The sequence below is a fragment of the Zosterops lateralis genome (genome assembly GCF_965231275.1).
Source record: "Zosterops lateralis genome assembly, chromosome: 7".
Taxonomy (NCBI): domain Eukaryota; kingdom Metazoa; phylum Chordata; class Aves; order Passeriformes; family Zosteropidae; genus Zosterops; species Zosterops lateralis.
Window position 1 is genome coordinate 33,154,983 of NC_139767.1, and position 11,373 is coordinate 33,166,355.

At 42.1% G+C, this 11,373-nt stretch overlaps 1 protein-coding gene across 1 annotated transcript in view; it reads right to left on the bottom strand.

Annotated features, from left to right (window-relative positions):
* Nucleotides 1-11,077, bottom strand: part of NXPH2 (neurexophilin 2) — a gene marked incomplete at its 5' end in the record, with an annotated part of 34,798 nt that extends 23,721 nt beyond the window's left edge. Inside the window, one exon of the mRNA XM_083864598.1 lies at nt 11,024-11,077. Within this exon, the coding sequence (XP_083720724.1) occupies nt 11,024-11,077 (54 nt within the window). The remainder of the gene's footprint in view (nt 1-11,023) is intronic.
* Nucleotides 11,078-11,373: the final 296 nt, after the last annotated feature.

Consider the following 11,373-nt stretch of genomic DNA (forward strand, 5'->3'; position numbering starts at 1 on the left):
GCAAATAATTCATCCTGAACAAAGTGTCTCAAGAGTGATAGAAAAGAAGATAGCTAAGCATAAAGGGAAGGAATTGAGAAAACTTTGTGCATAGTATTAGGAAAAACTAAAGAATATGATAGCATCAGCCGTGAGATTTCCTAGGGATTATCATGGGACTTTCTAAAAACCACTAAGGAAGAATACTAGCAAGTGTTTATCATCAGCAATCCTACATCAAGAAAGGTATTGGGTAGTTTTCCAGGTATCCATCTGATAAGGAGAACAACAAAAGCAGGGAGAGTTGGACAGACAACAAATGCAGTTCCTGCCCAGTTTCATAACCAGTGCCTAAATCTATAATCTCTAAAATCACACAATAAGACACACTAACCAAGTGGTCCTTACATTTTAAGGCTGGAAATTCCTTTCAGTTTGTTTAAGAGCACATTTCACCAGGCATCCAAGCTGCTAATCCATGGATGGGCTTTCCCAGGATACAACCCAGGATACATTCCTGCCCTGATTTCTGTTGACGGATCCAGGATGTGGTTTTCCCACACCTTTGACTAAAGGTTGCGAAAAGAGGGAAAAATGCTTGCATTGATGCTTCTACCACATTTTATTTTTTAGTGTCTCTGCAGCAGCAAGAATATCCTCAGGTAGGTGCAGGGAAAGCTACTTTCCTGCTCTCACTGAATTTGTACATATTCCACCTCCCACCCAAATAAATGAACACATTTGCACCTATTGTGTCTCTTCAAGGTAGATCCAAGCAAGTTTCAGTCCTGTTCAGGCAGGGACTGAGCACTCTGCTGTAGAATACTGACTCTCCTGATAAATTTGATACTGTCTTGAGAGATCCAAGCTCATTTTCCCTTCTGCCTTCCTACCCAGGGGATAAGCACTGACTTATTTGTGCAGAGGGAATGGAGATACCACCTGTTTATTCATTAGTCACTAAAAGCTGTTCTATCCTACCTTAAACCACCCAGCTACCTTTAAAAAGTCTGCTAGTCCAAGTGGAAGCAGGCATCCCTGCAATCCCTGATCTGGATCTTTCCTCCTGTGTGAGGTGCTGGCTGAATCTCATTCTCAGGTACCAGACACAATCTGCAGGTGTTTAATTCAAAGTCATGATATCGATAACCTCTGCATTATCTTTTAATGACTGAATTTTCCAGAAGCGTGTGTAGAAAACTCCTGACCACATTTAGTCAAGATGCAATCCTCAAATGGAAGAAACGAGGAAAATAACACAAACAAACCAGCTGAATTTATGTAGGTTTTCTTGCCCCACTAAAATTGATCACTGGTCCCTTTCCAGGTGAGTATTTTGAGGATGAGTCAGAACCAAACAAACTTCACAACAGCCCATGTTTCCATTACAGTCTCTATATGTCTGTCCAAAACACCATAATGTGGCCACCCCTGGAAATCCTGGTGAACTTCTGATTGCTCTGCAGGTGTGTTTTGGCTTTCAAACCTGTTTCTGTTTCAAATTCTATTTTAGCCCATTTCCTAAGAAAATCAAGCTCCCTATGATGCTGTTGCCTATCACTGCAAGAACTGTTCAACCATTCTGTGCACTTCAGTTGGATCAAAGCTGATGATCCCAAGGATAATTAAATTTCTGTTAGATAATTGCAGTGGATGAGACAGGAATAGGGACATAGGGCTTTATTAATAACTGATCACAGACTGAGTTTATGCCAATACTCCCTGAAAGCACAGAAGGATTTCACTGGTGTAGGACAAGTCAGTCAATGACTACTGAGCTGTATTATCAGGACTACAGTTTCAACATCTGAACAGAACAAAGTTCCATCTCCCTTGTAGTTATTGAAAAAAATTAAAAATAAATCTAGCAGTTACTCTGGATGAACAAGACAATCTAATCCACCAAAACACGAGAAAAATACAATAGTCATTATATTTATATTTGTCCCCATATTAATCTTCTTATTCTTCCAAAAATGTAACTGTGCTGTTCATTGAAAGAATACTGCAAACTCACCAAAAGGCAAATTTCTGCAGAATGGTGTCCTTAGTCAGCACAGATACAAAGTTTGCTATTTTAAATTTATTCTCTCCTCCATTGTTCAACATCAAGTATTAAAAACAGCATCATTGAACTCTCAGTCTACGCAAGCAGAGTAACAGATCCCATCCAATACTCACAAAGAGGTTTTGTTGAATAAATTATGGAGTTTAAATTCCCTGGTTACTGCTGTGTTAGGCTGCCCATTGCTGATAACACACAGGTCACACATGTCTGAATGAGAGGATTATGGGGTGAACACCATAAAATGGATCTGAGTATGAGGCATGTCATGTTTGTTCATCCTTACATTTAGAGGCATTTTATTTAATTTAAATCAAATAGGTCCTAACTCTACAATGCATTTATTCCCCTGTCAGACACTCAACACATTGTTATTATTTTAAGCTAGCTTTGCTTGGTGCCAGAAACTGGATACTGAATTTTAGTCAGAAGAAAAATGAGAAAAGACTTGGAGAGTGAGATGGATGAGAATGGCTTTCCCACTCTTTAAGAACTATGATTTCACCAAAACTGATGAAAAAAAAAATTAAAATCTGGGATTATGGGTTCCAGGGGGAAGGAGAGAAAGCATAAAGAAACTAAAAACCTTCTGTGCCCCAGGATGGTAATGTGGTAGAAATGCAGCTGGTTGCATCTCTTGGATCAAAGTTTCACACAACACAGCTCAGAGCCACCATAAGACCTTCACAGGCAGAGGGTGTCCCTATACAGAGGGGAAAAATATGCTTTTTAGGCCAGAATCTACAACACCTACAGTTCCGTAAGACTTGTCCCTTAAAAACCAATTCTCACATCATATTCCAATCATGTGCTTTAGAAGTGGATACCCACTCAAGACTTGGAATCGTGACAAATGAGTTTAAAAATTGACAATTTGAAATGGAAACACTCTGGAAATACATTATACAACCTAAGACCCAAAGCTGATAAACCTTTGGATTGATTTGCTACCAGAGAGCTTGGACAGAAGCCATCAGCAAGTGGTGAATGGATAACCACTGGATTTTAAAAAAGTAGCTCTAACAATTTGTTTCCTTAAAAAAAAAATTAATAAAATGTTTCTAAAGTTTTAAAAAAATATTTATTTTTAAAAAATGAAGCTGAGTAACAGAAAGGAAGCCAGTTGTTCTACCTGCTCTTGGGCTGCTGCACTTTGGATCGAGGGGCATCTCCAGGAGGAAGAGGAAAGCAAGGAAGCTGCTGGTTCTCCCAGAGGAACTGAGCATCCTCTGCTTGGAAAAAAACTTCGGGAAGATGGAGCACAGAGGGAGAGAGAAACAGAGGGAGCAAGCAGGCAGCTCACAGCAGAATGCAGCTTAGAAAAGCTCCCTGGAGGGTCAGAAACTTCTTCACAGCAGTGAGCAGACCCAAGCCAGGGGAAGGCAAAGAAGACTGATGGATTTGTCATTCAGCACAAAAGACAGTGCAGTTTGACTCAGAATTAACTCAAAAAATGGATGTTTCCAGCACTGGAAGAGTAATTAGATGTCTGGAAATCGACACAGAGCTCAGCAGAGGGCGGCAGCAGAGGCTGGCACACAACAGCAGCTGTGCCACGGGATTTGTCCCAACCCCACAAGGAGTTTAGCATCGGTCTTTTCCTTGCCTGGAATGGTGACAGAACTGAAAGTAGTCAATGGGCAATATTGAATTGGTTTCAAAGTAAGACTGAGGTGCTTCAATCACCTACTTTAAAGTGGCCCAGGTTAATACACCCGATAAGTCAGTGGTGCCACAGTAACATTATCCACTGCGAACCTTTCCACCAAGCTGATTTGCATTTTGTTAGTTTAATGAGCGGAAAACACCGAAGGCTTTAACCCTCTCCCTGGCTCTCTGTTTTTGCTCCAGAAACTGAAGGACCGGGCTTCACTCCTGCCTCGATCCAAACGACATCACTCCAAAATTGCCCCTGTTGTCAGCCAGTCAAGATCATATTCAGCAGCTCTTTGCCTTTGTGTGCAGATGGGCCAGGGAAGAAGAGAGTCAACTATGCAGAATATTCTTCTGGTCTACTGCGGTGAAGATAAAAAAATTGCCTCTAAGCTCTGTTTTATTTCTTTAGTTTCCCAAAATAATGATGATACACATGTAAACACATCTTGACTGTAAAGTGCCATGAACTCCAATTACAGTGCACTATAAAATTATTGTTATGTGCCTATTCCTGTACTACAATTTCAGAAGTTTTCTTCTAGGAACCACCCAAGTGATTGGGGTAAGGAGAAAATTCAACCTGGGAACACCTTGCCTGGGTTTAGGCTCCCAATGGCAGAGAAACACTCACAAGTAACACCTACAGCCAAAAGATTGAGAACAAACCACTGCAAATGAGACCTTTAAATTCCCACTGGGAACAGAAATTCCAACTTTTCAAACATGTTATGAACAACAGACTCAACCACCAGGTGCTTGCAAGGAGAAGAGAAACAGGCAGCACTGAAGGACAAAAAACTTCAAGGTCCCATATTTCACCCACCTGGGTTTCATGCACAAGTAGAGCTCTGTTATTGTGGGAATATTCCTGGTCATTGTCAGTCTGTCTGTCCTTCTCTGCCTGCAGTAACTTCTCAGGCTGACTCCACCTGCCCATGGGGCTTTTTTACAACCATCATTTTTCTCTCATATTCACCTCTTATTCCCTCAGCAAAGTCCCAGGGCTTTTTTTCCTCCAGGTCAGCCTCAAGCACAGCCAGCTCCTTCTCCGTTAAAACCCCTTAAATCTACTTAATAGCAGAACAAATATAGAAGCACTTCTATGCATAGTGTTTTATTTTCCTAGATAATGGGTAAGAAATTAAGGTTGTGTTTATTCTGGTGATTGATGGTATTAGAAATACCTGGTCATCACCTAAAACAAGTACTATAATGTCAAGAAATTCACAACTGATGGTAAATATAAACCAAACATGCTGGATCTGGAGAAGCAGAATGAGGGCTTCTGGAGTAGCCTCAAATCTATACTGTAATGATACAATAACCATAATTGGCCCCAATTCACATAAAACCTGATTTTAGAGACATTAGATTCTTCACTTTATTTTTTTATTTCTCCCTATTCTTTCATTTTCACTTCCCACCTAATAATAGCTTCTATTACTACCAGTCATTTGGAACAAAGAGAAAACCTATCTCAAGAAGTACAGCTCTTACAGCTCTTTAAATCTACCTTAAATTACAGTCAATAGTTCCAATTCTATATTTACAGTAAGCACTGCCATTCCAGAGAGAGCAGAGCATCACACCAGCTCTGAAATCCCTGCTGCAAAGACAAAACTACTCAGTCTTAACTGCTGCCCCAACCTCATAGCCTGTCATCTCCTCCCCATCCCTAATTTGTTTCCTTGAACCTCTGTGTTAACTACAACTGATCTTAGAGCAGAACACCAGAACACCAGCCCACAAGGAGATTCCCCACAGGAAAGGGATTAACATTGTTTTCCAAGTCCTGACCTGCAATGCTCTGCTGGAAGCAAAAACTGCCTAGCAGGTCCATCCCTTATTTTCACTCAGATTGATCCTTTAAGTATCTAAACACACCACACAAACTATAGCTACAAAACCACTGGGAAATTGAGTGAATGGAAACATAATGGGAAGGATGAATGGGGTCAGTGAAATAAACATGAACATATTTAAGACTAGAAGTGAAAGGCCAAAGCTGCCTCAAAATAGGGTGGTTCTGGAAGTCAAGTTCAGGATGAATTTATATTAGCCACATGAATGGGAACTTCTACTTTCCTGTTTTCCAATTCGGCTAGATTTGATCCAGCAAAGACTTTACAGCCCGTGTTTGTGCTTTATAACAGGTACAGTGAAGCAGTGTGTTAAAGTGAGCAGAAATCAGGAAAAGACAGACTAGCAGGGCAAATGGACCGTCTGTTAAGTGCATAGTACGAACCCAAAAAAACCTACGTTTTCTGGTCGCTGTCTGTGGTTTTGATACATTGACAAATAGGTGTGAAAGATCCAAAGGTACAACAGGCTTCTCTGAGCACCCGAACAGCTCGCTCTGTTTCTGATGCAACCCTCACCTATGGAATCTCAGCTTTTGCCTTAAAACCATTCAGCACAGAGTAGCACTGATCTTTCCTTACTGCAGCTCTTTACCAGAATTGCCCAAGAATTATCGTTGTCTTATTCAACACTTGGACCAAATTAAGATCAATACCTCACCCACAGACCACAAGCAACTTGCTCAAACGCAGATTTCCCAAGCAGCTTTTGCTTCTTGTACAGCTTTGTTTGTAAAGTGTTGATTAAGGGTAAAAGTTTTAACAGTACAGGAATTTCATGTACCCAGAACAGAGTTGCACCTCTGTGATGCTCTCAATGTCCAGGTCAGTGAGTGGTTTCTGCTGCTCCCTTTCAGCTCCCATCCCTGAGTTCCCTTCTTGTAGAAACCAAAGCACAGGAGGAAAACCAGAAAGGTGAGAGTGATGAGAGTGTCCTATTTTAGCACTGGGGCTTCACTGGTGGGGCTTCACCATCTTTCCATTTCATTTCCCTGTCTGTTACACTTACAGCACAGCTCTGACAGCTCTCAAAGTGCTTTACAATGGCAGAAAAAATTCCTTGTGTTTTACAGATGGAAAGTTTGAGACTTGGATTTTATGTGCCCTGGGCTAGGAAAGCCTGGGGTATCTTGTGGCCTACTGGACATCAAACAAGTCTTGCTGTACACATTTTAAACAGGATCTGTAATCTTTCTGTGCCCTGGTCAACCTGCAAATAAACTGAGAAATATCAGTTACCAGTTTGATGGAACTAGGTCAGAAAATGTGATGTAAAGACAGGTTGAGTTGTGAACCTCCTGTGTAAACTAAACCTGGCCCCATCCACCTTAAGGCACAGCTCCTTACTCAGGGTAATAAATTCTCAATCTGCTGAAACCAGCATTTGTTGATCTGTCTTTAGCTCCAAATTACCTGCAATTCTTGAGTTACCTACATTACTTTATTACACAAGGAGACATAGGCTTATAATGCCTACAGCATAAAAAAAACCCTCCGAAAAACCAAAGGAAGCCAAATTAAAGGTTGGGTCCAATACATTTTATGACAAAGTTCTCCCTGAAATTAAAAGGGGATGGAATTTCATCTCTGCACTTCAAGATGACCAGAGGGAAGCATTTACCTTTCTGAAATGGTGCTGAGAGTCTCGCATGGTGCCTATTTCTGATTCTCACTGCAAGGGCATGCTACCTGCACCACATTTGCAAGGCTATGGGGACAAAATTAAAGTAGCCAGAAGGAAGTAGACAAAATTAAAGTAGCCAGATCTCTGTGTTTCTACACCTCACAGGATATGCATATTTTAAATGGAAAGGCAGCTTTAGCTCAGCTTTTAATATATTTCTTCTTATGAAGCAGTGTCTTGTACTATAGCAAATATTCTTTCAAGCTCCAGTTGCTAAGAACTTTAAATTCTATTTAAAAAAACCCCAAACCTCTGTAAAAATCTTGTTTTATTGTCAAAAACTGTTTTGGTTGTAGCTAATTTCAGCCCTTGAAATTCCAAGACAAACAATCTGTCATTGAATTTCACTCATGTCAAATGCTATACTTCAAACTTGGTGGAGAAAAATCTTAAATTAACAACCTCTGTCCTCTTTTCTTCCTCATTATTTCTGATCTATATAAACAGTGTTGGGGAAAAAACATCAACTGCTTTTAAGGGTTTGTAAAATGATTGATTCCTAGATTTGTAATGCAGTAACAACTCTGCCCAATGCTAATGTTAGAAGAGAGTTTATTGATAGAACACTGAAGCAACTTTGAGTATAAGGACTGGAAAATGCTGCTGTGGTCCTTTCTTCATTTCAGATCACAGAGATGCCAGAATAAACCAAGAGTTACAGTGCCTGAACTACAGGTCCTGCCTGGGATTGTGTGTAACTGCACCTTGCCTAGACAAAGGAATAGTGACAGCTTTTTTTTTTTTTTTTCCCCAAGAATATTTTTTTTTTTAAACTACAAACTCATATTCACAGGGAAGTAGAAATTCCCCCACCCCCCCTTAGAAACATTCAAAGCTGACTTAACAAAACACTAGCAGGGATTGTGTAAACTGTATTATCCTTATGCTTCACTCACTTCAATTCTCAACATGCAGAACTCCATTGCTTCCGAGGAGATAACTAACAGGGCATTCAGCAATTATGTGACAATTGGAAAAGCTCACTGAAAATTAATAGTAAAGCAAGAGTACCTATTAATGATAGCACAACACAGCAATTTTTCATCTTCTTATCAATAATAGCCCAGACATGCACTGACTGTACATTGCAAATTGTTGTTTTGTTCCATATTGTCAACAGAAGGTAAACCTGGCTTTAAAAATTAATGTATTTATATAGGAGCAAGTTAGCACCTGAACCTGACTCAATAATGCTTAATATATCCAAATATGAACTATATTATAGGAAATATGTATGTGCTATTGCTGCATGCATACTGGTACCCCCATCTATTAATCCAAATAATAATCTAGAAGCATGTTACAAAAATACATCTTAAAAGTCCTAAACACGAACTTCTGACTGAACAATGTTAGATACAGCAAAAAAAGAATCATCTAACACTGCCTTCAGAAATTCAGTGAGACACTCTGCCATAATCTCCTCAGATTTGTGAAGTTTCACATGGATTTCATCCTGATTTATGCATCTTTAAGAAGTAGGTAAGTAGACAGCACACTTCGGTATTTCAAAGGCAAGACAGCATTTGAAGTTCAACCTATTAAAATAAAAAGCACTTCTCCCTTCACTGAAATGCAGTGCCAAAATATTTCCCACTCCAAGACCTCTGATTTTATTAAAAATTAAGATTGCCCCATCAGGAAGGGTTTGATAGTAGCATTTCTGGCTTGCTAAAATGCTGCTGTATTGCAACACTGAAATCCAGGATTTTTTTTTTTTTTCCTTTGGCTGAAATGCTGAGTCTTCACTGTAGTATTAATATTATCCACATCGATTTTTAGTTAAGGAAGGAAAGAAAAAGTCAAGAATCAGTAATACCAACGCCTCTCTTCTAAACCTGCTAATCAGATTCCAGGAAACCACCAGTCCCTCCAAATTCTGCCTGGAGAACAAAGAGTGGCACAGACCTGCATTCAATGCATTACCACCAACATCAAATATTCCTTAACTTATAAGCTGTAACTTTAACCAGATGTTCTGGTAAGAGCACGCCAAAATGCATTTACACAACTTTTTAGCAATAGGTCAGCATTAAAAGGTGCACTTAAAATGCCTCAAAAATCTCACATGTTGTCATTTTGCTTTACTTTATTATTCAAATGAACTGATATAAGCCATAAAACTAATTGACTCCAAAACCTTGTTGGTTTGTACCTAAAGAATGCAGAAAAAAAAAATGAATCCTCCTGGGTGAACTGAGTGCCACATCCACCTGAGAACCTGCAGTGGCTGTTTATGATTTTTGTTTGATTAAAGGCAGCAACTCTGCTCCACTCACAGCAAGCAACTTCCCAACATCATCCATAAAACACTGCATAACAAACCCCATCCCTGAAGGTACAAGTTTCAATTGATCCCTTTGGTAGCTCTTAAAAATTTTTAAAAATTCAAAAAAAAAAAAAAAAAAAAAAAAAAAAGAGGGAGAGAGTGAGTGAGAGAGGCTGCAGGTGTGAGGATGGAGTTTTTATTTAGTTCCCTTCAGCTCAGCAACTTTGTAATCCATTCGCTGCTCTCCTTTCCCATCTCTCACCCCTGCGCGTTGTTTAGTTGGAAACTGGGCTGCAAGAATGTGAAGAATGTAAACAGCCTTTTATTGTCCAAAAGGATGGGAGTGTGAAAGAAATGCGCGCCTTATCGCAGGGCTGCAGCTCGCTACTTCATTGCTATGATAAAGTGCTGGAGCAAAAAACATTACACGACAAGCACAATCCAAAACCGGATTAGAATTTGGCATAAGCTTCCTCAAAAACTAATCAATCACCTCACGCTGTAATACTAGACTCCAGTTCTTAAGGAGGGTGTTTAATCCCTTCAAGGTTTATTACACACTCCCTATTGACTGCTTCGTGACAAACTTTCGCGTCCAAAGGCAGCTGGGGAAGAACAGAGGCAGAACTTTTGCTGGTGAGGTATTTTACCAGAGCAACACCAAAACTCCCCACAAAACAGAGAGCTCAGTTAAAATCTTTCAGAAATAAAAGCGAAGATGGCCAAACCCTTTTGCAAATACTTTTTTTTTTTTTTTTCCCCCTCTTTATGACCTCTCCCGCCTCACGAACACGAGCATCAATTCATTTGTTTCCTACCATGGAGCGAGGCACGGGAGAAGTTGAGCTCCTCGCCCGCACATCTCGCTTTTCCCTCCCTTTCAGAGCTCCCAAATTCGCACTCTACATCTCACCTTGCCGCCACGTCAGGCCCCGCATTCCCCCACCGCATGCAGCGGAATATTCAGCATTAACACCGGCGCGTCCCGCGGATTCTGATAAAAATTAAGGAAACACCTGCAGCAAAGCCGAAACTAACGGGGGAGCTTCCCGAGCGCAGGAGGCTCTACCTGCACACCCAGCTATGGCTTGGACGCGAAAAAAAAGGCGCTTAAAGGCAGCAGAAAACTTTCCGAGCGGGCAGTCTCGGCGATGCTCGGTGTACACACACACACACACACACATCCCTCCCATTCCTGTTTTCCAGCTCCGCGGCGGCTCCTGGAGCATCTCCCGGGCCCCCGGAGTCCCGCATCCCCAAACGGGGCGAACACAAGCAAACCCCCCTCATCAAAATAAAATAAGATTAAAAAAAAAAATTAAAAAAATTTAAAAATAAAAAAGGAAAAAGAAACCAGGAATATGTTAGGGGGGCTGTGGGAGGTAGATTTGGGGGGCTGTTCGGAACTCGGCTCCAGAGCGGACCGCACCCGCCGCGCTCCCCGGAGCAAAAGCATCGCTGTCCCCCAAACCCGCCCTGAGAGTCCGGGGGCCGCGGGGACCGACACTTACGAGCTGGAGCACGCCCTGGACCACGACGAGGGGCAGGGGCTGCAGGGGCACCATCCTGGCTGCCGGTCTAGGCGGCGACTCCCCCGGCGCGGGTCTCGCTCATCGCCGCTCCGGGAGGAGGACGCGGGGCGAGGGGGGCAGGACCGAGCGCAGGGACACGCCGCCCGCTGTCCCCGCTCACGGGGCGCCGCCAGGCAGCGGCCAGAGCCCGGCACTGCCGCGGAGCTCGGCTCGGCGCCGCTCGGCTCGGCGGGCGGCCATGGCGGGCGGGAGGCGGGCTGAGGGAGGGAGGGAGCGAGGGAGAGAGAGAGGCGGCGGCGCTGCCCGGCTCCCCCCGCGGGGCACGGCCG